The sequence below is a fragment of the Zophobas morio genome, unplaced genomic scaffold (assembly GCF_036711695.1).
Source record: "Zophobas morio isolate AGI-343-1 ecotype UQ-CSIRO unplaced genomic scaffold, CSIRO_AGI_Zmor_V1 ptg000005l, whole genome shotgun sequence".
Lineage (NCBI taxonomy): Eukaryota > Metazoa > Arthropoda > Insecta > Coleoptera > Tenebrionidae > Zophobas > Zophobas morio.
The window spans coordinates 1701925-1729559 of record NW_026972110.1 but is presented as its reverse complement, the minus strand read 5'-3'; the positions used below and the strand labels follow the sequence as shown (position 1 = coordinate 1729559).

General features: G+C 33.7%; 2 protein-coding genes across 2 annotated transcripts; one reads left to right on the top strand and one right to left on the bottom strand.

The window, feature by feature from the left end:
- Positions 1–5036: 5036 nt before the first annotated feature.
- LOC135146144 (ATP-dependent Clp protease proteolytic subunit-like) lies at positions 5037–5807 on the bottom strand. The gene has a single exon (XM_064078301.1). The coding sequence runs from the start codon at positions 5791–5793 to the stop codon at positions 5053–5055; it is 741 nt and encodes a 246-aa protein (XP_063934371.1). The 5' UTR covers positions 5794–5807; the 3' UTR covers positions 5037–5052.
- Positions 5808–22040: 16233 nt separating this feature from the next.
- Positions 22041–22721, top strand: LOC135120750 (uncharacterized). The gene is made up of 3 exons (XM_064045088.1): positions 22041–22179; positions 22228–22587; positions 22639–22721. The coding sequence occupies exons 1-3, from the start codon at positions 22041–22043 to the stop codon at positions 22719–22721; spliced, it is 582 nt and encodes a 193-aa protein (XP_063901158.1).
- The last annotated feature ends 4914 nt before the right edge of the window (positions 22722–27635 follow it).

The following is a 27635-nucleotide window of genomic DNA, read 5'->3' as shown; positions in this document are numbered from 1 at the left end:
TTGTATTCAATTCCATAACACCGTGTATAGTATTACACATAAACAAATACCAGTTTAATTTCGATTCAGATGAATCTTCATTATTCAAGGGGTATTTTACTTATTCTGTGCGGACAACTAGGTACCTGCTAAATGTTCTCCGATAAATGCAGGTGAACAATAAACATTTCTCACCATTGCACTGTTCTCCGTTTTGTTATTGACAATAAAATATTTAAGATATATTTTTATTTCCTAAACTATATACCGGGTGTCTGGAAAATGGCGGATTAACTCTTCGCTACCCTCTTAACAATCAACTGGTGAGTCTGGGAAAAATAGTAAAAAAAATCCTTCTCACATTTTGGTGGAGTTATAATGAAATTAAAATTGGTGTTCATTTCATTTAGAATGTACAAAGATATGGATGTGTTGTTTTTGTAATAATTTGATAAATTCCATTCGACAACAATGTTTGCCTGATATAAAGCGAAGGTGGATTTCAGTCACCATCGTTACTAAGAAACCAGAAAGTACGCCGGAGGTATTCACGCATTAGGTGAGTACAGTGTTGCCAATTTTACTTTTATAAAATTACGTTTTTTTCGTAATCTATTGTCTTTGCCATTTCTATTGAAACACCACCTGTTGATTTTGCTTAAAATTTAGTAGTTGGTAACAGCTTTCAGTTGATTGACAACGGCTTTTAATTAGAAAATTGTCTGACTATAAACGTTGCCAAATTTACAATTAACAAGTGGTGTTTCAATAGAAATGGCAAAGACTATACATCATAAAGAATTTTTTTATTATTTTTTCGGGACTCCCGAAACCCCCTATATATAACGTACTGAAGAGTTAATCCGCCATTTTCCAAACACCCGGTATAATGCAATACTATCGAGAGGGCAAAAAACATGATCAAAGACTGTCATGGATGTTTGAAGATTTGTCTTTGATAAAATTTCGTTTTGTCAGATTATCGTCAATTTAAAAGTTTGAGTTGCAACGATCAAAGACAAACATAAAAACATATGGCTGTCTTTCAAATAGATTTAATTAGCAATCCAAATTCTTCGTTGATTTAAAAATACTTATCTCGATTTCGAGTCCCTTCAACAAATTATGTTTCATTTTTCACAAAATGGTGAGAAAACTGCTAGCTCTTCTGCTAGAGGTTTTCGATAAATGTAAGCAGATTCTTAATTTAACGGTCACTGTAATTTTGTGGAAGTTTTTGAAAAAATGATCTTTAAAAGTAGGGGTGAATTTTCGTTTAACGGAAAAAAATGAGTGAAAACATACAAAAAAAAAACCCTTAATATATCCACACATTTGACCCGATGCTTACGCGAAAATGAGAATAAATGTACGAGTGATGAATCTGTGTTTCAGCCGATATTATAGCGAAAATTAATTTATTGTTTCCCAGATTAATGTGAGAATCATTCTGTGTTCTGCAATCCAGGGTTGTTTCGTAGTTAGTTTGGTTGCATATTTATTGCATAATGAATTACACACATACATCACACAAAGAGCGGGAAGGTCAGTTTTACAAATTGCCTCATTATTTATCAGGAATGAAATATTTTTTGCACCGTTAGTGAAGTCATTTTTTAAGTTGGATTTATGTTTGGAATTATGCTAATTAAACTGGCTGAACTCACGTCAAATTAGCGCGATAACTTGAAATTAAAATTTTACGCACGTAATATATTCTACTTACATTTTTCATGAAGGTATGAATGTCTTAATTATCTTTCTAATAATTTTCTTTAGTTTGTTTACAGAAAACTAGCCAAACTTCATTTGTTCGGCAATAAAGCCAGAAATTCAGTTCTTTAATATATATAGTAGGATGAGCTTTTCGGAATACATTGCACTTAGGATAAAGCACTTCAGTATGTCTTATCATTTAGCACTGTTATCACTAGAAAAGTAAGAATTGTCCGTATTCTATTTAGCATATGCATTCATAAACATTTCGGTACGAGCAAAATACCAACGGAGCAATAAAAACACAATCAAAGATGGGCATGCACTTTTTGCTTTTGTTCGTTGCATTTTCAACTCAAACTTTCAGTTCAACAGTAATCTGATAAGACGAAAGTTCTACCTAAGACAAATCTTCAAAAATCCATCGCTGTCTTTATTCGTGTTATATATAATTCTCTTGGTAGTAAATGTGATGATCTACTTAGTTAAGTAATTGAGTTTTCAACAACAATACTTACTCATCCATATTTGCGTGGTGTGTATACCCGTTTATCACTTTATCAGTTTAAAATAAGGAGTTAACAATTTATTTAAAAAAATGGTCTAAGGTTATTTAGACAGAACTTCCCTCGTGTCTGAGGTATAGTAGCTTTTGCAAAAATTACAAAATATGATTTTGCGAATTTTATTACTACCCGAGAGTAAGGTAAGGATCGAAGAAATAGGTCTCCTGTTGTCGTCTGTATGCTTCCCTGTTTGTTCGTCCACCGTTCGTGTGAATTTTTGGTAGACAAATAATCTCCGAAATTCATGACCAACTGTTGTCAAATTTTCGATGTATATAGGAATATCCTGTAGATGGTAAAACGCTAACCAAAACTTGTCTAATCATCCCCACCAGAAGCGAGATGGCATCCCCTCAGAATTTTTCACGTTAAGTAGGGTTTAAATTTTATAAAATAACATACTCTTGTACTTGTTCTTTATGGATCTGTCTTCAGATTTTTACCAAGGCATCCAAATTTTCGCAAAAAATGTAAATTAAACACTAATCTTTTATATCAGTACTTAGTGCGAGGTTGCTCACTAGACTATAGCGCAAAGTTCACATTCGGAGGGGAGAATTGGGTGGGTTCGTTTTTTTACAGTGTCACATGATATGTATATTTTTACTTAAGCGTAAGCTAAGGAAGTAATGTAATTGCATCGGACGACTGGTTGTTTTCATATTATTTTCTCGACACTCGATGATGAGTACGAAAAAATGGCTCTCTCATTTCTGTCTGTCTTTCTGTCTGTTTGTTCGTCCGTCCGATTTTTGTTAGACAGATAATCTCCGAAACTGCTGGACTGATTGTTGTCAAATTTTATATTTGTATTATGAATACCATTTAGGTGGTAAAACGCTAACCAAAATTTGTCTCCATTTTTTTTTATTTTTTGAAGAAGCTGTATTTGTTATAATGTATTGCAGAGGCAAGGGAACTTCTGTCTAAATAGTTTTAGGTTATTTTTTTACAAATATGAAGAATATCTGTTTTATTTGTATGTACTTATTTGCATGAGGTTATAATTCGTTAGATGATTCTGACTTTTAAATTTAACTCAATCTAAAGAGATGTGTTTAGATTGTAGCATTTTATTTTAGTGATGTAATACCATACCACATCGAAAATGTGTCGGAGCCATAATACATTAGTAAAACGAGATAATCTTTTAAGAATACAAAAAGAAAGTTTCGCTGTGAATAGGTTCCCGCAAAATACGAATGGTTAGTTCTCATTCTTTTTCATTTCCCCTAACATCCTAAAGCTCAAAGATAAAGATTTATAGACACGCTATCTATTTTTAAGCCGTTTTTACTCGATTGTTTTCATCTTCTCTGATGCAAAACCGCGGTGGCACTTCCTTTTCTCACCTAAAATTTAACACACCTTTGATGTTTGATAACGATCGACGAGAATTTGCGGCTACATCATAGAAAATTAATAGATATTTTCATGGAAGTTTCCGTTTGAATGCAAATTTTAATCAATTACTAAAAATATTAGCTATGAAACTAGTTTCTAAACAAAACTCGCGCTGAAATGTCGCTGAAGTATTTTATGTTGATCTAATGATTAATTATTATTTTTAAGTTGTAAAGTTTTAATTACTTTAAATTTAATAACGAGTATTTAAACCGAGTTTTCTTACTAGATAAATTAAACGTTCTGCAACTTCCACAAGAAAGTTTCTTTCCTTGGGTTTTTTGACTTTAGAGCGAAGTTGTGACGTAAGCAATCATTACAATTCGTTTAATCTGTAAACTTTGAGTCGTTTGTGAGTTAAGTAACCGTAAGGGGGATTGAGTTTTCTCGGTGTGGGTTCCTTTGGGGTCACGTGCCACACGCTATACAGTGATTAGTTCTATTATAAATTCTATTGTTGCAGGAGGGCAAAAATGACACTAAATGTTCCCCTCAGCCTGCAAATTTCCACGCTTGCAGCTCGTTAGTTTTACTTCAGTGAAAATGTATAGATGTAGTTAAGACCGGAAACGAAACGTGTCAACCGAGGGACTTTTAATCCGATCTACGTTTGACATGTAAGGAAGGAAACGCACCAGTCTACTAGTAAATTTGATTCTAGGGTATAACAAACTTTTCAAAAATTGTTTTACTTTAAATTTATCGACAAATTTTAATTAAGCATGTAATTAAGTAACAATTATGTAATTTTAATTTTTATTTACTGTTAGAAATAAACTGTTTTATGGTACAAAGACTGGAGTTGTAGCAACTCAGCAGAAGTTATTTGTATGGGTTTTCCTACTATGTGCTTATTATGTTGTTGCTGTTGCTGTTACCACTAAGGAGCACGTGTATGGAAATATTTGCATTGTATCTACAAATATTTGTATATGTCAGAAATTCAAGCATTTTTAATTTTAGAGGGAAATATTTTTTCAAGCAACTGAAAGTGTTAAAATTCCTTATTATTTGATGATAGTTACATTTAATGGATATTAGTGCAGAATTGCCGTTTAAATAATAATCAAAGTAATAATCAGAGTCACACGACAATTTTAGTTCGACAAACCTTTTACACCACACCGAAAACCGATATCATGTTGCTTACAACGCTCACTTTTGGTGCTAACTTTTGTTAACGTAATGCAATCTAAACGTAATCCAATAACGGCAATAACAATGCAATGTGTACACTTGCGGCAGATTTTATATTTATTTGGTGCTATTTATTATACCTAAAGTAAGACATTATAAACATCCACCTATTAATAACAATTAAGAAAAATTTTAGGCTTTATCATAATCAGTTTTCTAAAAAAATGTTTGTAATTACAAGAACAAATAATTAGGGCTTTAGTGTAGATTGATTTGCCATTGTTTGGTTAAAAACGTCCATTCTTTTCGGTAATATCTTGTCAAGTTCGGGAACATGTTTTGTTTTGGGGGGACTCGTTAATACTTTATCAATAATCCCAAATTCTAAAGCTTCGTTCGGGCTCATAAAGTTATCTCGTTCCACACTCAGCTCTACTCGTTCCAAAGCCGTTCCTGTATGTTTTACATACAAATAATTGATTTGTTTTTTCATTTTTAATATTTCTTCTGCTTGAATCTTGATATCAGTCGCTTGACCGGTGACGCCCCCGGATGGTTGATGGATCATGATCCTTGAGTTTGGAAGGGAATGCCTCATTCCTTTTTCGCCAGCGGCAAGAATTAACGAAGCCATGCTACAAGCCTGGCCGACGCACCAAGTAGCTACCGGAGGTAAAATATATTGCATAGTATCGTAAATACCCAAACCTGAAGTAATAACGCCCCCGGGCGAATTAATGTACATATGGATAGGTTTGTTTGTTGATTCTGCTTGAAGAAATAGGAGCTGAGCAATAATTAGGGAGCTCGTATAATCTGTGATAGGACCCATCAAACAGATAATCCGTTCACGAAGTAATCTTGAATAAATATCGTAAGCTCGGTCACCTCTTCCGGACTGCTCTACTACTATTGGAATATGTCCAAATTGTCTCGAATAGATGATTCTTTGTTGTATTTTTTTACAAAAGTAATGTAAAAATTTCGACATATTTATCGTAATGTCTTTCTTGACGGGATGACAGATGTATTTGATTATTTCATTAACGAGGTAACACGATTGTTTACATTCATAGACAAAATGAGACCTGCATGTGTGAAGTCGCGGACAACATGTAGCGAAAAAAAACCGTCATTTTCGTCAAAAGTACCTATTAGGAGATTCGTTTATTATAAGCTATAGACAGGCGTTGGCCTAGCTACATTTCAATGTTTTAAGAATTCAGGTTAACATCATAGTGTCACTTATAATTGTTATAGGTAAAGTCTATGGGCAAAGTGAACGTTGAAATTCATTTCATATCTGTAACTTGTGTCATTCTGTTTTGACAGTTAAATGTAGTGACTCAAGCTTCAAAATTTTAACAGATCAAGGGCCGGTTGCATAAACGCAAATCAAATTTAATCTCTGATTAAGGGCCGGTTGCATAAACGCAAATCAAATTTAATCTCTGATTAACTCCATAGTAACGATTGTTATTATCATAGTTACAATTGTTCTTAATCAGAGATTAAATTTGATTTGCGTTTATGCAACCGGCCCTAAGAACAATTGTAACTATGATAATAACAATCGTTACTAAGGAGTTAATCAGAGATTAAATTTGATTTGCGTTTATGCAACCGGCCCCAAGTGTAATATCCGTTCGCAAAGCTCCCGCACTGTCAGAATGACATTCTGTTGGTATGAGAAATAATCCCCTAAAAGATTTTTAAGTTTATATGATTACCGCCTTGAATTTCAAATTTTCAAAATTAATGAATGAAAAATCAAATGTTTATATTAACTATTTTACCTTTTTGAGTTGCTGAAGTGTTCAATGTGTTTAAAGAACTTGTCAGTAATTCAAACAAATTGTAGCACCAGAAGCGTAGAAGTGGACAGTAAGGTCAAAAATATATATTATTCAAAAAAAGCTTTCGTTGTCGTTCGTGTGTCATACTCTTTCTTTACTTGAATTGATAAAAATCTTCAATTAATGTGCTTTTGACATTTTTATTTGACAAGTTATTTTTAGTTACTAATTTGTCACTAGATTGCAATTTTGCAACATATTGTACAGGTTTTTCGCATCTCACCACTGAGTACACTCAGGTCATTTTTTCCAAATCTGACACTGACAGTGCGGGAGTTTTGCGAACGGATATTAGGCTATTATTGCGAATCCACTTTCTGTGATTTTCTTGTTTGCATTAACGTAGTTTTATCATGCATACATTTTTTGAAGAAATAATATTAATACAGTTTTAAAAATTATGTCTTGGAATACTTATTAATCAACAATCGGCGTTATAAAAATGTATTTTGAAACTGTTTATAGAAAGTACAACAAATAATATAAAATGCATGAAAGGACGCACATTTAGAAAAATAAAATATAGTAAGTTTTTTTGTTATTCATTTCTTTTGGTATAGTTCCGGCCGTTGAAAAGTGCCACACTACATTTTGGCGCATTATTTGAAAATTTAAAAATTCACACAACCTAAATTTGGTTTTCTATCAAATTTGACAATGTCACTATTACCTTTTGACAAACAGTGTCGTACATCATTTTGGAGAATGCCACAGTTAACATTTTGGATTTTGCCAAATTACCGGGAAGAATTTATACAAAGCATTTCAGGTACCTGATGGCATGCAATCCCGTTAGAATATGTGCTGAGTGCCGTGTTATATTAAGATGACTCCTAAGCGTCATCGATTCAGCTGGTGCTACAATAAAATGTTACCTTTTATTGAGGTAAAATTTTCTGTTCTACGACACGGCCTCTAGTGACACTTGAAATACCTTTTTAAAAACTTCAGTTTCAGAGGAGTTCACAAACACAAAATTTTAAACATGTCAAAGTGTACCTAAATAGTACTTTTCTATAGCCGTAAATCATACATATAAGAGATTGTATAATATCAATTAAATTAAATTATAATATATCGCTTTTCAATGAATTGGTTGTAGAGCAAATAATTATTAAATAAATATTTCTGTATAACGATTGAAATGTAGCAGAACATTGTTAATTCCATTGACAATGTATTTTTATTTCATTGTAAGTTGGCAGTGTAATTTTATGTTTAAAAAATTTATATTGTGTTTCACATCAGGTGATTTTTTAAATTTATGCTCTGGTTGCCCATGAAGCATATGCCAGCAGTTTTAGTTTCACTGCTGACATAAGTGTCATGGGTAACTACAGCAGAAATAAAAAAAAATCACCTGGTACAAATTTTTAACGAATTGGTTCTAGGACAAATAATTTTTAAAAGTATAAATATTGCCGCAACGTTTCAAATATAGTGTTTGCCATTTCTATTGAAACACCACCTGTTGATTTTGCCTAAGATTTAGCCATTGCTAACAGTTTTCGGTTGATTGACAACGGCTTTTAGTTTCAGAGGAGTTCACAAACACAAAATTTTAAACATGTCAAAGTGTACCTAAATAGTACTTTTCTATAGCTGTAAATCATACACATAAGAGATTGTATAATATCAATTAAATTAAATGAGCGTTCAGAAGGTAAATGATGAAATAAATCGAATAGACATTCATTTTTAGCACATTTTGTCATATATTGGTATACTAAATAATGAGTTTCATAAGTCAAATACTACGGCACGAATCCAAGTTTATAGAACGACCGGCGAAGCCGCATATAAAGGGCGAGTGCCACCATGGCCTTATGAACGAGTTATTTATAATAATAATAATAATAATAATATATATTTATTTGCCCAACAGAACAAAATATTCCAATTACAGGACAAAATGTTATAACAAAATTATAATATGTACTACTAAAACTAAAACTATGCATATTCATAAACAACAATGCACAAAAATGTAAAAAACTAAAACAATTTCTAAAACAATAATAAAGAACTATTAATAAAACAAAATTAAAATACTAAACACCGGAATCTAACACTACTGAAATTAACTTACATTACGTTGTTATTCGCTTAAGGAAAACGTGTCTAATATTTCACGTTTAAGTTGTCTTAAAGAACAGTGAAAAATGTCACACTTACTCATTTTTTCAAATTTATTCAAATGATAACTTATAACATATAGCGGGGCTTTGCGTCCAATATTAGTTCGTGGCGTTTTATTGTAAATTGTAACCGAGTATCTACAATTAAATCTAGGCACGTAAATGTTTATTCTTTGCAATATTTCACGACAAATTATTAAATTATTAAAAATCTTGTATGCAAATTGAATGGCAAAACTTATACGCCTACACTCAAGTGAACTGTAATTAAATTTGGCTAAAAGTGCAGTCTGTGCTTGGTTTCTATCTGGCCATCTTTTCTCTTCTTTGAAATATAGATATTTCAAAAATTTCCGCTGAATTTTTTCTAGAGATAAGATCTGATTTTGGTAATAAGGGAACCAGGCCAAAGAGCAATATTCCAACCTAGATCTTACTAAGGCGTTAAAAAGTGCCGTAAGAGACGTAATATTAAATTCTTTACAGTTCCTGATAATGAAGCCCATCAATTTTCTAGCTTTTGAAACAATGCAATCTACGTGGTCTTTAAAGTTGAATTGACAATCATATATCACCCCGAGGTCCTTCACAGTAGTGGATCGCTGAACAGCAGTGCCATCGATACTATAATCGTAAACAAACTTTTTAGCACAGAGCGTAAAAGTCATTGCTACACATTTATTTCTATTTAGCGGAATTCCATTAAGCTCAGACCAGAATTGCAGCTTGTTCATATCGCTCTGAATTTTAACACAGTCATCCACATCAACTATTGTACGAAAAATTTTAACATCGTCCGCAAATATGAGTACTTTAGAATTTTCGATGACATCAACTAAATCATTAATATATATTAAAAACAAAAGAGGCCCAAGAATGGATCCTTGTGGAACACCAGACGTAGCAATATAGCAACTAGACTTGAAACCATTGTAGTGAACAAAGTTCCTACGAGAGGATAAATAAGATGCAAAAAACTCAAGCAGCCTCTGCGAGAAACCAAAATTCGATAGTTTTTCCAGCAAGGTCCTGTGATTAAGTTTGTCAAAGGCCTTAGACATATCCAAATATATAATATCTAATTGACCCATATTGTCGAGCACGTCCGCAATATATTGAGACATACATACTAGATTCGTTAGAGTAGATCTACCAGGGGTAAAACCATGTTGATAAACTGAGATATGCTCCTTTATATCAAAATAAATTTGGTTATAAATGACTCTTTCGAAGATTTTAGAAAAGTTAGACAATATCGAAATAGGACGGTAACTACTAACATTAGAGTGATCCCCAGATTTAAACACAGGCACTACCTTAGCGACCTTCCATATGCTTGGGAAGCAAGAGTTATTAATGCACAAATTAAAAATGTAGCATAAAGGCTTGACAAGGGGATCGACGCAATCTCTAATAAGAAAACTGGGAACCTGATCTTCACCAGAGACACAATTATTTTTAAGTTGTGGAATAGCCTTACGGACTGCATCCTCACATATCGTAACATCAATACATAGATTAAGTGAACTGGAACAGGATTTAACATTAGATGACGGAAACGAATTAGAAGAGCTAAAGGAGGAACAAAACTCACGGGCAAATACATCAACAATGTCATGCGGGTCACTGTAAGTGTTGTCTCCAAACTGAACAGAGTTGGGTAAGGATGATTGCCCCCTCTTCTGATTAATAAACGACCAAAAACTCTTTGGATCATTCTTAAGGGATCGCTGAGCTCTAGTGATATAATCTTGAAAATCTCTAGAAATGGTTCTCTTAATCCTTTGCCTAGCGTTCGCAAACAGGTAATAAAATTCAGGGGTGGGATTACGTTTCCACCTTTGATGAAATTTATACTATTTTTTTCTACCGCCCACGTTTTTTTCGCAAAATTTAATTGAAATTTGAGTTTTTTTAAATTCGGGGAATTTTGTCGTGGTTGGTGGTGGGTTGGTCTGACACGAACCACGAAAAATATTTGAAGTTCGAATTTTTACAGTAACAATTGTAATTCGAATCACTATCAATAAGAGTTTTTGTAAGTTAAAATTGGTTAAAATGCCTTGTGAAGAAATTAGTGAATTCCTTACGCCTCCCGAAATACGGGAAATTTTAATTTGACATTTGCCACTGACATTTCTCGTCATGGCTACCAACCTTACGGATCTAAATTACACCAGATTTATTTCAGAACCCCTTCCCGCTATTAATGAACCGCTTTGACGTCATTTGGGTGCTTTAATAGCTCTGTTACAAAATCAAGGTAGAAAATAGTATATTAATTATTAGCCAAGGTTGCAAAGCCAAGCACTCTAGACCGAGCGCAAATTAGAACCCGAGACGCGCAGCGAATTTAATTTTTTATGAGAATCTCTATTAAGTTAAAATAAAGATACGTATTTAATATTAAAGTAAATGTAAAGAAACGTGATATCCGGATGTTTCAAATCAGATTTTCCTTTACAACATTTTTTTAAACGTCATCAACATTTTTGCAAGAACACGTATATCAATTTGAATAAGCGCAGTATACTTAACAGTAATATTAACAGTACAGTTCTTCCAAATTTTCGCTAAAATAAAGTGAGCGGTTCTTGATTATGTAGTCAATAAAATAAATGGGCTCATTGCACATGTTAGATAGGGTTTATTTGGAAAAATTGTGAGATGACGACATCAATTTTTGGGGGGATAAACAGATGCATTTTGATTAAAAAATTATCATACTTACAATAAATTCAAAACGTCTGCAAGATTTCAAAGCATTCTATTTTGCAGTTCCTGATTTAATCAATAAAATAAAATGACTCAATCATTAACTTTTTGAATCACTCTGTATAAGCAAATCTAAAAAATACGAATGCAATGATAAATTACAAGTATACACGCATCATATTGTGTTGATAGGACGTTATCAATTTTTGGGGGATAAGCAAATATATTTTGGTTAAAAATTTGTCATACTTATGATAACTTTAACACATCTGCAAGATTTTAAAGCATTCGATTGTGCCGATTGAAAATTAAAGTGGAAAACGTTGTGATATAATTTTTATTTTTTTTTTTGGGCAAAAACTCGACAGGGATTCATAAACTACACGTTTAGGTTATATTATTTTATACAATTTAAAACCCACTTACTATGTACAACTTTGAGGTGACGTGATCACATTGTTGGTAGGGATGATTAGACAAAATTTGGTTAGCTTTTTTCCATCTACATGATATTCATAGTAGACATATACAATTTGACAACAATCGGTCCAGTTGTTTCGGAGATTATCTGCTCAACAAAAATTGTTACTGACAGACAGACGGAAACGGGAGATTGATTTTTCCGTACTCTATAGATCATGACCCGTCGAGAAAATATGAAAGTAGCCAGTTACCCGATGGACTCGATTACAATAATTCCTTAGCTTACCCTCGGGAAGTAAAAATTATGTCGTTCTGATTTTATTATAAGTTTTTTGTTGAAAATGGCTAGTACTATCGTCAAGTTGGCGAAGTAATTAATGGGCGTATACTTAACAATATCCACCATGAAGTGAAAGCTACGACCTACGATTTATTACCTTGGACATTATTGTTGAAATACAAAAAATAATTTGCCACTAGCTTATTTTTCTGGGTCTGGGAAGATCTACAAGGTTTTTTTAGAATGATTAAAATATTCAATATTCAAGTCGATAGTAAACATATCGAGGTAAGTATGTTAATTTTTCCACAAACAAAAAAAAAAAAATGCTTGGCATGTATATATGTATAATCATTAACTTATTATAGTTATGATGTTTACTGAACAAACAGGAAGAATATAAACAAAATTGGCGAAGGTGTTTGAGGAAGATGATAAAGAAAAATGTATGGTTAGAAAATATTGTCCATTCTTGCTAATTTATTAAATGGAACAAATGAATTTATTGTCGATTTTAAGGTTTTTGAGATGACGCTTTAGATAAAAATCACTATACTACCCGAGAAGTGTGTGAGTTAGTGTTTGCTCCATTTTGTCATTGTACTCCTCCTCATTGTAAATTCGAGAAGTAATACGCAGTGACTCTAGTCTCGCGGATATTTGTCCTTAGTGTGGACTTTGTGGAGTCTTGTTGCTTGTGGAAGATTGCCTATATTCTCACAGACACTTTTCCATTTATCTGTTTAAGGGCGTGGAATTCTAGATTTGAATTCCATTTGAGCTGTTTTATAGAACTTTCAAGAATTGAATGATTTATGGAGTCGGGCCCTATTCTACAGACTTCGTACAGTATATTTCAACTTACTGAGATGAGAGTTCCACCATGAAGTACAACCGACCCTACGAAGGCTGTCTATTGAGCAATTCGCCGTGTAATAAGATTCAACATTGACTTCTTGTACGAAGGCGGCTTTTTTCTCCGCCCTTTTTGCATGGCATATTTTATTTGCCAACTCCAAAAACCTTTTCGCGAATGTCTCATTGTAGAAATCCTAGATTGTCGCTCTTGAAGCTTTCGTCGTTTCTGTTCTTCATTCTTTTCGAATGATAATTCGACTGATTTGATGAACTGTGCTTTTTTGATACAGGCCAGTATTTAATTTCATCAGCCAATCCCACCGAGTACAAGGTGGCGTCGATGACTTTCTCTCTCACTTTAGCGATGAAGGTACGTTCCTATCTACGGTTCAGAATGGTTACATCGGTTGTAGGAAAGTAATCTACAAAAGCTTCCCTCCTAGGGTTTACATCGAAACTCTCCCAGCCAGATTGTGAATTGAGTTATAAGGTAGATACACCGAGCGCGGTATTAGTATTCTCAGCGTTCCCCCGGTTATTATATTTACTTGACCACCAGTACACCTCTGGAGCACAGGTTTTCCAAAAGAAAGCCCCACACTTGCTAGCGGCTAATTTTATTATTTCTCGACGTTTGATGATTCCCGTTTCCGGTTTCCATCTATCCACCCACCGTCTGTCACCTGTCGTCTGTCTGTCTATCTGTCTGTCTCATTGAGTATTGTCTGTCTGTCTGTCTGTTTGTCTGTGTCTGTTGGCGATTTTATTTATATCTCCCAAATTACTGGGCTATCATATAGATGGCAAAAAGCTAACCAAACTTTGTTTATCATCCTGACTGATGAAGTTATCTCAAAATTTTCCATAGAGAGTGAAATTTAAATTCTATACAATAATATTTTTATTATACATGTGGTTTATGACTCCGGCTTTATTTTTTACCCTAGACGTTTAGATTTTTGGAAAAAAATCAAAATTATAAAACAAAATTTTGCAGTTTAATTTTAAACCTGCAAAATCGAATGCTTTGAAATCTTGCAGATGTTTTAAAGTGACGATAAGCATAATAAATGTTTAATCAAAATACATTGACTTATCTCCCCGAAAAAAATTGATGACGTCAGCTCAGAACTTTGCCGAATAAATCCACCTATCTAAATTGTATAAAATATGATGAGTCTGCACTTGCAAGTTATCATACATAACTTTATTTCGGCTTTTAGGGGTTATGAAAGTAATAAAATTCGCAAAACCAAATTTTATAATTTATCTAAGCAAAGGGCGGATGTCTTTCATTGTACTCCAGAGGCAAGGGAAGTTCTGTCTAAATAACTTTAGATCAACCATTAGCAGCCACCATTGATAAAAGATAAAATAAACCGAACCGTTTACGGTAAACGTAACGAGAATTTATCTACAGAAATAGTTGAATTAAAAGAAAACAATGATTCATGAAGTGAGATAATAATTAGTTTGGAATGGATTAATTGTGATAGTATTTAAGAATGCTGTGCACGTAGACTAACGTTAGACTGTTCGTGCACATATTTTTCGGTGAATCGGTGTTGTTGAATGCAGGACACGCACACAGAGTCGGCATCACGCATCCTGCGTACATCTCACGCCGCAGGCGACTGCTGTCATCAAGCTCGCTTTCTCGGTCTCGGCTTGTCAACTCCATGCGGTAAAGCTCTTCAAGCACCGTGTGTCTGGACTGTCTACGACTGACCTGCTGCAGCTTTTACTACATCTAAAAGGATGATTTGGCTTTCATCTCGACTGTCAGCCTTTGCTTTGTGGAAAAACTAAGTCTGTTTTGTTATATTTTGTTCTCCCGTATTACTGTTCGCAAAAAACATGTTTTTAGAGGCGGTTACGACGCATCACTGATAATTTCAAAAAGTTTGCTAATAATATTGCAGTTAGAGATGATAAAAAAATAGTGCTTCATGCATTCATGTATATGTATTCTAAAATATTTAAACATATTGTCAACAATACTGGTAGCAGTAGAAACATTAATATATAATAATAACATTAATGTTTCAAAAAATCTATCAGCTTTGTACCAACTCCAGCGTCATTAACGAAGAACATCTATAAATAAGCAATAAGCAAAGTAAACATACCTACATATCTACTGCTATTATCCATTGCAATAAAGTTTATACATGATCATTTCAATCCCAAAATCTACTCTTTTCTGAAACATTTAATTGAGAAATAATCTGAAACTGATTTAATGGTATGGTCATTAAATCAAACCATTATTTAACCAATAATAATCAAAAGAAATCACTATGGTTTCATTTGGCCATAGCCTATCAATCTAGCTCCGCTGGGCTCCACAAGCGAAGCGAAGTGTCAGTGTAGTTGACCGTGGCAATAAATTCTCTCTCCGACATTCTCAACATTTGCAACTATGATTTCAACATAATTAACAACGACTTATTTATTTATTTTTTAAATTCTTCTATAACTGTGACTTAGGGTTCTATCTATATTTTTTACCTTCCATATCCAGTTTTTTGGAAAAAAAATTAAATTTTATAACAAGACGTTAAAATGTAACTGTCGAACCAAATGCTCTGAAATTTTTCAAACATGATAGATGGCTAATTAAAATTTATCTGCTTATCCTCTCCAGAAATTTGGTGACATTAACTTTAGATTTTGCTGAAGAAATGAGTTTATATTTGTTGTTTCTCAATGAATTCATATTTTTACTTCCCGAGCGTAATCGAAGAAAGTATTGTAGTCGACTCCGTCGGCCGACTCTCTACTTTTATGTTTTCTCGACCTTTCATGACCCCTAGAGTACGAAGAAATAGGTCATCGGTTTCCGTCTGCCTGTCTGTCTATCTGTCTGTCTGTAAGTCTGCCGTCTGTCCGAATTTTTATTAGACAGATAATCTCCGAAAATATTGAACCGATTGTTGTCAAATTTTATGTGTGTTACGAATATCGTGTGGATGGTGAAACTCTAACCAAAATTTGGATAATCATCTCCAGCAACAGTTTGATGATTTCCGCGTATTATATTGCATAATTAACATTACCGATTTTGTGTGAAATATTATACTCTTGTAGTTGAGGTTTACAAATACCTACATCTTGATTTTGTTTATTAATTATTTATTTTTACTTGTCGAGCGTAAGCGAAGGATGTATTGTAATGGAGTCCGTCGGCCGACTCTCTATTTTTACGTTTTTTCGACTTCCATGATCCCTAGAGTACGAAGAAATAGGTCTCCCATTTCCGTCTGTCTGTCCGTCTGTCCGTCTGTCCGTCTGTCCGTCTGTCCGTCTGTCCGTCTGTCTGCCGTCCCGGAGTTTTATGAGACAGATAATCTCCGAAAGTACTAGGCTGATTGTTGTCAAATTTTGTATTTACATTAGGAATATCATGCAGACGGTAAAACGCTAACCAAAATTTGTCTAATCATCCCTACAAATAATGTGATGACGTTTCTTCAAAATTGTACCTAGTAAATTTGTTTTAAATTGTATAAAATAACATAGTCCTACACATGTAGTCTATGACTCCGTGTTGAGTTTTTACCCAAAATGTCCAGATTTCTGCAAGATTTCAAAGTATTCGGTTTTGCAGATTACTGTCTCGACAAGCATTATCGATATTTGTCTTAAATTACAACTATTTATTATAAATTATTTTCAAATCTGTCTTCAGTCGCACCTCTGCTTTTACACACGGTAGACGTGATTAAATTGTTTCGTTATTTTAATTATTATGATACGACTTACTCCATTTTCCCGAAAATTTGGATATACAATACTTTTATTATTAGTATTACATGTGTTCAAAGTGGTGTACGTCCTTGCAAAAATGTTGATGACGTCATTACAGTAATAGAAAAACTCACTTGAAACCACGGTGGCGACGCCAGCATCTATCTCCTTCGCATCCCAGCACGACCGCGCGCTGTGTCACGGGGGGGGGGGGAAGTACTGTGGCGGCACAATAACACGTCGGTAAGCAGAGAAAGATAAGTGGCCTCGTGGTCCAGTGGTAAAGATACTTGCCCGGAAAGCATAGAGGCGTGGGTTCGACTCCCAGCGAGGGACAACATTTTTCTCTGCTTACCTACAAAACAAACATGTAACACGTTTATTTATCTTCACTTGAACATTACATACATATCTTTATTTTAACTTATAAAAGGTTGTCATAAAAAAATAAAATTCGCAAAATGAAATCTTTTAATTTTTTTGAAACAACTGGATTTAATGTAACTTACTTTGTAGGCGAGGGAAGTTTTTAACTTAAGGCGTTATCTTCAAAAGACTAAAATCCGCAAAACTAAATTTCATCATTTATCTAAGAAACTGCATTTATTTGATTGTACTTCAAACGCGAAGGAAATTCTGTTGAAATAATTTTACATCAATTTTTTTTACTGTAACGATAGTTTGTTCATAAAATAAATAAGTATATATAAACTCATTGCAAATTTCAAGAACATGATTTGACAACAGCACACGCAATTTCAGACGGCTGTTACGAACAAAACTGGAATTTTCAAGAAAGCTGTCAAAGCTGTATGATTTAACGTTGTTATTTCTAAAACACCAAAAGCGTAAAATTTAGTTTATTTGTTCCTCACTTGTAAACATCAATTTACCAAGTCACTGTATTCAACATGAAAATGTCACTTAACTGGCTATAGCCTGTAAAAAATGTTACTGGCTAGCCAGTAAAATTTTTACAGCCTTCCTCGTGCTCATACAGCCATGTATTTTAAACTTTTTAAACCATTATAAATTTGACTGGCTATATATATATGGACGATTTTTACAGCCCTGCTCGTGCTCATACAACCATGTATTTTAAACTATTATAAGTTGAAATGACAGCCAAAATTTATTCAGGCAAATTTTCACTCACAATTGCTGCTTCCTCAGTAATATAGTTAGCTTGCGCCACACTCATTTCAATACATCGAAAACGATAAGTCGAAAAATGTAAATGACAAAACTAGACAACACAATAACTGCTATGATAAGTGCCATGCTGACGTGCGTTTCCAAGGCAATACGTCTAAAGCTCATACGATGTTTCTTCAAATATTGGAACTTCTAGAGTTTTTAATAGTTTATAATAGTCATTTACAAGTGAGAAACAAATAAAATATTGAACAATACACGCAAGGTAACGGGTTTTTACTGGCTCCAGAAGGTGAGTGGCTCGCCTACGGCTCGCCAGTCATATCCTTCTGTCCGCCAGTAAAAACTCTTTTACCATGCTAGTAATGTTAAATACTATTACTTGTTTCAGAATTTTTGTCAGTTTGTACACAACGGATGTCTTCACGTTTTTTGATCTAATATTTTAATGTTTTACACACTTCTTAGTAACATACTGTTACAACAATAACAACAATAACAATTGGAACACTTTCATAAGGAGCATTCGAATGAGAAGTGAAGCATTTCCGTTTTATTCTACAAACTTGTAAAAGTAGAAAATAGAATAGCAAAATACTATTTCCATTAGCGTGATTATTGTCCGTTGCCTAATTAACAAAAACTTTTTTTAAACAAAAACTATTTCACTAAATTTTATATAAATTTTTGCAAGTTTTGATATTTTGATACAAATCGATATAAAGTTGTATATTTATTTTAAATTGTTAACCTATTTTAATTTGGACCGTGGACACTGCCCTCTCTCATCAAATCAATAATGCATTTTTCAATTTTCAGTTCAACCTTCGGTATAAACATATTTGCTCTTGTTTCTCTCTTACATCCTATGTACTTACGTAAACAAATAGTGCTTAAAGTCTTTAATCTTCATCCATCGTTATGCAAACTTGCTGTTTACTCAAATGTGTACTTACTTTAGGTCACAGCATTTCAACAAACATTCAAAATTAAATTACTTTTAGAATACATGTACGAATACGGTGCCTAGTAGGATAACTTCAGACATAAATATCACGTACAAAATACCCAAATAACAAAGTTTAACATTTTTTTATTTTTATGTTTATATTCATTTTCAACTATAGTAATGACAAATGTGCAATATGTAACCTGTATTATAAGTAGACAGATACGTATAAGGTTCAATTTCGACTAAAACTTTACTTCACTGAAGAGGAATCAAGTTATTTGCTGGAGACTACATTTAATTGGAACATTTTGAACGCTTGAGAGATATTTTAATTATGTACTTCTACAATGATTTGAACGAATTATTTAATTTCTCCTTATAGTATATTTGAGGATTTTAATTAGGTAAAGTGCAGTTGCTTCAGATTTAATCAAAGGGTCTTGCATAATATATATAGACATATATTTAGAATCAACTGCAATCAAATACATAATACATAATATAATAAAATAGTACATTATACTTTAATTAGGAAATGAAATGCGTGATTTTTTAGAAGTTGCAATTTGTAGCCAGAGGACGAAAAATTGAAACAATATTATGTAAAGTTGTAACACTTACAGTAAAGTTACAGTTTTTAGTAATTAACGTAGAAGGGAAAACTAGACTTAACATTGATAATTAGATAAATCTAACAACAAATTAGGAGTACTTTTTCATCCAAATCATATTGTTTGTGGATATAGTTTGCTATGGTATTATAATAAAATAAAAAAAAAACTTGTCTGACATTTTGTGGCGAAATACAGGGCTTTTGGCTGGCCATGGATTTCAAAAATACCGCTTCGCTGAAATTATGCTTCATTATGACAGTTTTCACTTGTCATTAATTTCATTTGTAACCTGTCATTTAAAGTCGTCGTTTTTATTGTTTTAACGTTTTTCAAGTGTGAATTACAGTTATTCTCGTGGATCCAAGCTCCAAATAACAAAACAATCGTTTTCAAAACTCTTGGTGGTTGCGTCCGAAAATTTTGTTTTTGTGCTAGGAAGCGAAGATTGTGAAAATGCTTTATTTTGTTGAACAAGACATTTTCATTGTCATGTCTTGTTATAGCAATGGGACTTCGTAAACGAAGAGTGTATGTATTCTGTAACGGCTTGTAAGTAAGAATATCTGGCCAAATACCGTGATTTAATAATTCAAGAAACATCCTTAGAGGCTCACATTAGAGATGTAATCAACAGATTTGTTCGAACTGGCAGTGTCAACAAAGAGAAATCTCGTGGAAGTTGTTGATTTGAAACCATTTGAGCAGAATCCGCAAACATCTTTGACAAAATTTTTCATCAGTAGTCAGGAGTTGAACATGAAATTGAAAAATGGGTGTTGTCGAAAGGATTAAAGAATATTTTTGAAATTAAAAAGAGAGTGAACATGTGCCTTGAACTACATGGTGAATAATTTGGACATTTACTGATATGTTTAATCGTAAATTATTTGTTTGTTTTTATTGTAATGAATTAGTTTTATTTTTTAAAAACATATGAAGCATTTAGGTAACTAGTTATACAGTTGCGTGTGGTCTTTGTCATGCGTCTTTGGGCATTTAGTACAGTTCAAATCTGAGAGGCGACACGTTTACATGCCCTACTGCGACGCTATAATCATTTATAGATACCCTGTATAATGTAGTGTTGTCATGGCTTTTTCTTAACTGTATTCGAGGTGCACGTTAAGGATTTCTTGACACTCAAGGTGAATGTTAAGAGTAGCTAAACATCATCTCCAGCATGCATGAGAGAGTTTAACAAGTAAGTGAACGATAAAATATTTAACAGTTATTGCAAAATTCCAAGGCAATTATTAAAGAGATTTTTATTTTTGTAAAAAAAAAAATGAATTTCGAAAACGGTTCTGCAAAACAAATGAAAGAATTTGAAGAACTTTCCGAAGCAGCGGCTGCCACGGTAGCAGACTTATTAATCATATTATCGTCGAAATAGAGGCCGGAATAGGACGCAGCACATCGAAGTTTTAAAATTTACTGCTTGGAATCTTGGAAAAAACTGAAAAAATTTTACTGAAAATATGACGCTGGTGCATTTCAGTGAAAAAGCTAAAGTACATAAATCTTCAACCCAATGTGCGCACTATTCAGTGGTTTTAGATCTTAAAATTATATTTTGCATAATTAACGCCCCTGCAGCTCCTGTGCCATAGAGGCGTAAATTGCAAAAGGGTGTCACGACACAGCAATTATGTATAAAATAATTCCAGCGCAACTTGACTGGATTCGCTGTCGTTAACTGAATGAATTCGTTCCGGAAGATGGCCTCTACTTAAACCCATACTTCCTTTCTAGATGTTCCGCAATCGAGGATTTTCTAGAGTACCCATTGCGACTTCCGCTTCCAGGCTTTTCTTTAGCGAACGTCGCCCGGCCGCCGTCACCGACGATGAGTCACCTATCATCGCCGGACATACTAGAAAGCCCTCGAGAAAATCCATAGGCGTCGTATCAGGGCGGCGTATGGGTTTTCGTTGATGACAAAGAAGCCATTTTGAACATATTCAAGATACTTCGAGAAAATCATCCAAATACTTCGAAGTCAGACATTGTGCAATTAAGTGAAGAGGCTGACGGTATTGTGATAAAGAAAATTTACTACAAATGTAGCTACATGTGATTTATTGTAGGTGTAAGTGTGGTCAGTGTTTATAACATTTTAAAGGAACATAAAGAACGGGGTGCATTCCAGTCACCGAAGCCATACCATCGAGGAAGGCCAGTCCTAGACAGTATCGATGAAGGAGTTAAAGGAATGGTACGTTCTTTGTACGGAATGAGCAGCCAACCATTAATAAAATTTTGGTTGCTGTTAACGACAACGAAAGTTGGCCTAATTTTAAGAGGACATCCCTGAGACTCTTATTAGAAGAAATAGGTTTTCGGTGAGACGAAATAAGATTTGTAGTTTTCAATCAATAACACCATGGTTTAGTTACAGTAAGCGAAATCCAAACATTATATTAAAAGAAAAAGACGAAGTTGTGGCTGGAGGAGGCGGTATTTACGACAAATAAAAAAATACAGGGAGGAAGAGAGAATGATTTATTATTTAGATAAAACTTGGGTCAATGCCGGTCACACCATTACCAAAAAATGGGTTAACTCAACTGTCACAAGTGCCAGAGAAGCATTTCTTAATGATTTGTCAACAGGCGTGAAAGATCCGAGTGGAAAAGGTAAACGTTTAATAGTGCTTCACATTGGAAGTGAAAATGGTTTCGTAGAGGATGGGATACTTATTTTCGAGCCTAAAAAAAAGGGTGACTATCACGAAGAAATGAACTTGGAAATTTTTGAGAAGTGGTTTAAAAATATTTTAACAAAAGTGGAGGACAATGCAGTTATTGTTATGGATAACACTGCGTACAACAGCAGAAGGTCAGAGAAAGTACCAACTGCAAATATGAGAAAAGCAGAAATTCAAGCTTGGTTGGAAAGTAAAAACATTGCTTTTGAATATGACATGATCAAAGTGGAGTTGCTGCAATTGGTAAGAGAAAATCGTCCACTGGAAAATAAATGCGTTGTGGACGAAATAGCGAAAGCTGCGGGAAGAATTGTACTACGTTTACCGCCTTACCATTGCGAGTTCAATCCAATTCAACTCATCTGGGCTCAATAAAAAAATTTTGTAGCCCAAAATAATAGAACGTACAAGCTGGATGTTGTTAAAGGTTTATTTCTCCAACATGTAAAGGACATTTTGCCAGCGAACTGATTTTTCTCATGTTTTTCTCAAATGAGGCTCCATAAGTAAGCTTTCTTTTCATGCAAAAACGGAACAATTAGAATAAATCTCCACAAATCTGACATACTCGTAAAAAGGAGGCTTAGAGAAAGATAAGCTCGAAAGTATACATATATGTATATTACGGGGTATCTTAAGTGAAAAATGTAATCAGACTTATAGTTTCTAACATTAATTTCACACTTATATAATAAAGAAAGTCATACACTCTTTATTTTTTGACATCTATGTAAAAGTCTAGATTCTCGTTTAAATACGGTATGCTAATTTAGGATTTACTGTTATTTAAAATTCCTTTGCATATGATATTATTTTTCTTCTTCTTTAAGCTGAATTTATAATAATGTGTAGGATATTTCAAATACTCTCTTCATTTGAAAATAATTTTAATTGTAGTCCTAAATAAGCTTTACTTTCAAACGTCATATAACTGACACTTATATGACGCTCTTACCGGGGTTTAAGTGTCATTTCTATGACACCGTGTTTGAGCGGTGTATAAGTACTACTTATACTCCGCCGGCGTATAAATAAAACATTTATACTCCACCGGAGTATAAATATGTGAAAATCATAGTGGTTGTCAACCATAGTAACCATGGTAAGTGAAATCAAGGCAATTCCTTAATGAAGCAAGAAGATATAGTCTAAGAGCCAGTGGCCGGCTACCTGTATGTAATTGACCAGACCTCGAATTTTGTATAGAGAGTCTCCTCGATCCAACATACAAGGACTGAGGACTCACTAAGCCCAGCGCGGCTGGCGTATCTGGAGCTCAGGTACGCCAGGTATCAAAAAATGACCAATTTTAAATGCATTTGACCATGTCTGCTATTTGGAAATTTTAAAATATATGTTTATTTTTATTAAAAAATAACCATGGCAGATCATTATCACGCGTCTAACATCGTGGCAGACAATTTTGAAAGTGCCAAAAAATATAAAATTTTCAAACTAATTTTGACGAAGTCTGCCATTAATATATTTTGTTGATTGTAGTCTTAAAATATTATATTTATCACGGCAGACGTTTTTATTGAGTACCTATTATACACAGCAGATAACAAAATCTTAACTACTACCCGAGCAGATAGGTATATAAAAATGACGCATTATATCTTACATTTATTTCATCTGCTTGAAATTAAATTTATTGTTGTTTTTAAAAATTTATATTTCTGTAGGAATTCACATATCGTATCCGATAACTCCTGTACCTCTTGCTTTATGTCATTTAGATGGTAGTATTTGTAAAACTGTCAAATCCGCTATTCATTCTATGAAAGAAGTACCAAAAACATTAGAAAATATTTCCAAACAATTTTTGCAGATGATAACAAAATATCCAGCACGAAGAATCGACGTAATTTTCGACCAATATTTGCATCCATCTATAAAAGACAATGAAAGAAGTCTACGACATGACGCACCGTTAATTGATTTCACAATTTCTGGGCCTGACCAGGTACGACCATCAGATTTTACAAAGGAGATAAAAAATACGAAATTTAAAGAAGCTCCCATTGATTTCTTTTTTAAACATTGGTGTAGTGATGAACTGGTATCATTTGTCGGTAATCAACTGATACATTTGAACTTTCGAAACTGTCATTCTTATCGAACTGTTAATGATATTATACAATCAAATATCAATTTTTAAAAACAACAATAAATTTAATTTCAAGCAGAAGAAATAAATGTAAGATATAATGCGTCATTTTTATACATCTGCTCGGGTAGTAGTTAAGATTTTGTTATCTGCTGAAGTGTATAGGTACTCAATAAAAACGTCTGCCGTGATAAATATAATATTTTAAGACTACAATCAACAAAATATATTAATGGCAGACTTGGTCAAAATTAGTTTGAAAATTTTATATTTTTTGGCACTTTCAAAATTGTCTGCCACGATGTTAGACGCGTGATAATGGTCTGCCATGGTTATTTTTTAATAAAAATAAACATATATTTCAAAATATCCAAATGGCAGACATGGTCAAATGCATTTAAAATTAGTCATTTTTTGATACCTGGCGTACCTGAGCTCCAGCTACGCCAGCCGCGCTGGGCTTAGTGAGTCCTCAGTCCTTGTATGTTGGATCGAGGAGATTCTCTGTACAAAATTCGAGGTCTGGTCAATTACATACAGGTAGCCGGCCACTGGCTCTTAGACTAATAGGAAATAATCATTTCAAAAGAAGATTAATCGTTTGAAAATAAAATATTGTATTTCATTCGGAGTTTAAGTGACTTCATGTGACTCGTATGGACTTAATTCGCCTCGCTATCGCTCGGCGTTTAATCGTCCATACTCGACACATAAAGTATCACTTATTAAACTCCTAATAAAATAAATACCTATTATCAGAATCAGTAATGAAAAAAATTGTTTTAATAATTTACGGGAAATCTTTCGCCGGAAAACCATTGGCACGCTCTGTTTATGGTTGTTACAAGTTACAATGAAAGGTGATCTGTCTATATACGTATATCAAATTAACAACTAATATACGAATTGTTGGCGGCGCTAGGTTATTATTTGTTAAAGTTTACAATATAAAAAAATTATAAATAAGTATGTGCAGATTGAAACATAGTTTATTTATAAATGTTTACAATTATATATAATACCGCAAAGGAAAAATCTTATGTGTTCTGCAGATACAATTGTTAACGGTTCTAAAAGCATGATTACGAAGGAGATAAATAATAAAATGATTTCAAATCCAGCGGCTGGATGTAAGAACACCACAAAGGGGAGTAGTATTACTAAGATAATAAACAGCACAATGAGCAAGGGAATTAAATCATCATCTTCTTCTTCTAAATCAAAAGATTCATTTTGTTCCATTTGTTCTGAGTTTTACTGATAATAATTTATGAATTGTCTTCATGACAAGATAAAATTGACAAGTGTGTAGATCAGTCAAATAAAATCGACAAATACTTTTAAAAAGTGTAAAGAAATGTATTTGTGGAGACGCTTATATTTTTGTTTTCATTTGGAAACAGGGGAATAGTTCTGAAAACCCTTACTGCCGTTGCTTGGGGCTTAGACGTAATGTCCGTGAGTCAGCGATCCCTTTGGGGATAGAAGGGCGATCCTCACCGGAAGTGCACAGGTGTTGTGTGTCGCCCCCAGACCACCCTAGCTAGGTTGGTTCGTTTTCGGGTCAGTTCACCTCGTTAGTTGCTTCTCTTACCGTGTTCAAATACAAAAATTGGTAAAAGGTTTGACCGACTGACGCGCTTTTGATTGCTTCTGGATATTTCACGCTAAAATGAGCATTTGTTTTAATGCTGAGGCTTACAATTGTGACGTGAACCATAGCAACGTTGAGGAGTAGCTAATAGCATACGTAATAGTATGAAGCTACCTATTAATTTTATTAAATAATTAGAGGCCTCTTCAGAGTGCCGTAAAATTACAAGGATGTTAACTTGCCAGTGTAGTTCGCTAAGAACGTTCATCTCTATAATATTACAATTAGACGTGTTTAATGTCACATACTATGTGCAACGTATAACCAAATGTAAAAAATAAGTATAACCTAAGTCATAAAAAATAAATAAATATAGTAAGTAGTAATACATTTCAACTTATCTTACGCTAAGTGAATTATAAGCTTATATCAGGATTATAATCCTGCAATTTACGCTAAAAATACATTTTTCTACTCCCACATAGTAATCCATGAATTACAAACTCTTTATCCTCATAGTAAATCCCTATGGCCAAGTGACAGAAATAACCAGTATAGGTGAGTGTAGTATACACGAGCATAAAGTGCGAGTGTTATACTGACTCACGAGCTTATACTGGCATTTTTGTCACGTGTGTAAAATTAAGTTTTCTCTTATACCTGTTTATATTCCGTCTAAAAATAATAAAGTTCATATTATGACATAATTTTGTCCAACAGAATGTAGGGTATGTAGTGAGCGGGCGTTACCATGTTAGCATTGTAAATAAACAACTGTGAATTTTGGAAAAAAAAAACAAGGTTACATCATTTTCATAGATCGTTCTCATGGCATTTTCAAATATCATGTAAAATTTCCAATAGATCCTTTTTCAAACATTAATTTATTTCAAACAAATCTTGATGTTTTCAACATACAACAAGTTGAAAAGTAACATTCAAGCTTATAATCTTTAACTTTGGTAGGATAGTTTATTTTCTGACATTCTTTTAAAGAAGAAAAAAAAAACGTTTTTCGCACACAAGTACCCGTAGAGTGCGTGATAACTTGATTTTTGATTAATGAGTGCAAAATAGTTATTTTTGCACTCATGACCTTTTTTGATGGCTTTCGCGCATTTACCGGGGTACGGGAGTTCGAACTTCCCGCACACGTGCATTTTAACTTTCCGCTGCCATAGTAACCTTAAAATAGTCGGGTAGTGTGAACATTGTGACGTGTTGACGGCGCTGTCAATGTCATTGCTTATAAATAGAGCTGTGCGGTTGAAATTTAAACGCTGCGAATTGACCCCCACTCCGGCAGGCCATAGGCTTGCAACCGACGTTATGTATCGCGAAGAAAATTACGCGAAAAATAATGTTAACGGCATGTCAGTTGATGATTTTAAAATCCATATTCACGAAATAAGAGTAATCATAATTTTAATAATGTTCAGGTGTCCGTCTCGCTGACAATAAAACTATTTGTGCGAATTATCAAAAATAATCCACAACTGAAAAGCGAGAAGCGAGCAAGGCAAGGCTGTGTAGCGATCGGCACTGTGGGCCGATAGTGGGGGTAAATAAATTTCAACCGCACAGCTCTACTTATAAATAACTCACAGTTAATCTCTTCAGTTTAAAGGTTTATTCGTTGCAAAAAATATTGTACACAACACGTTAGTGAGCCTGCTTCCCG

What these genes read in the sequence shown, in the direction of transcription:
- LOC135146144 (XM_064078301.1), bottom strand. Translation starts at nt 5,793, where the DNA reads ATGTCGAAATTTTTACATTACTTTTGTAAAAAAATACAACAAAGAATC.
- LOC135120750 (XM_064045088.1), top strand. Translation starts at nt 22,041, where the DNA reads ATGATTTATTATTTAGATAAAACTTGGGTCAATGCCGGTCACACCATT. An exon ending in GAAAGATCCGAGTGGAAAAG is followed by an intron (nt 22,180 to 22,227) that starts GTAAACGTTTAA and finishes ATGGTTTCGTAG; the next exon opens with AGGATGGGATACTTATTTTC. An exon ending in ACGTTTACCGCCTTACCATT is followed by an intron (nt 22,588 to 22,638) that starts GCGAGTTCAATC and finishes AAAATTTTGTAG; the next exon opens with CCCAAAATAATAGAACGTAC.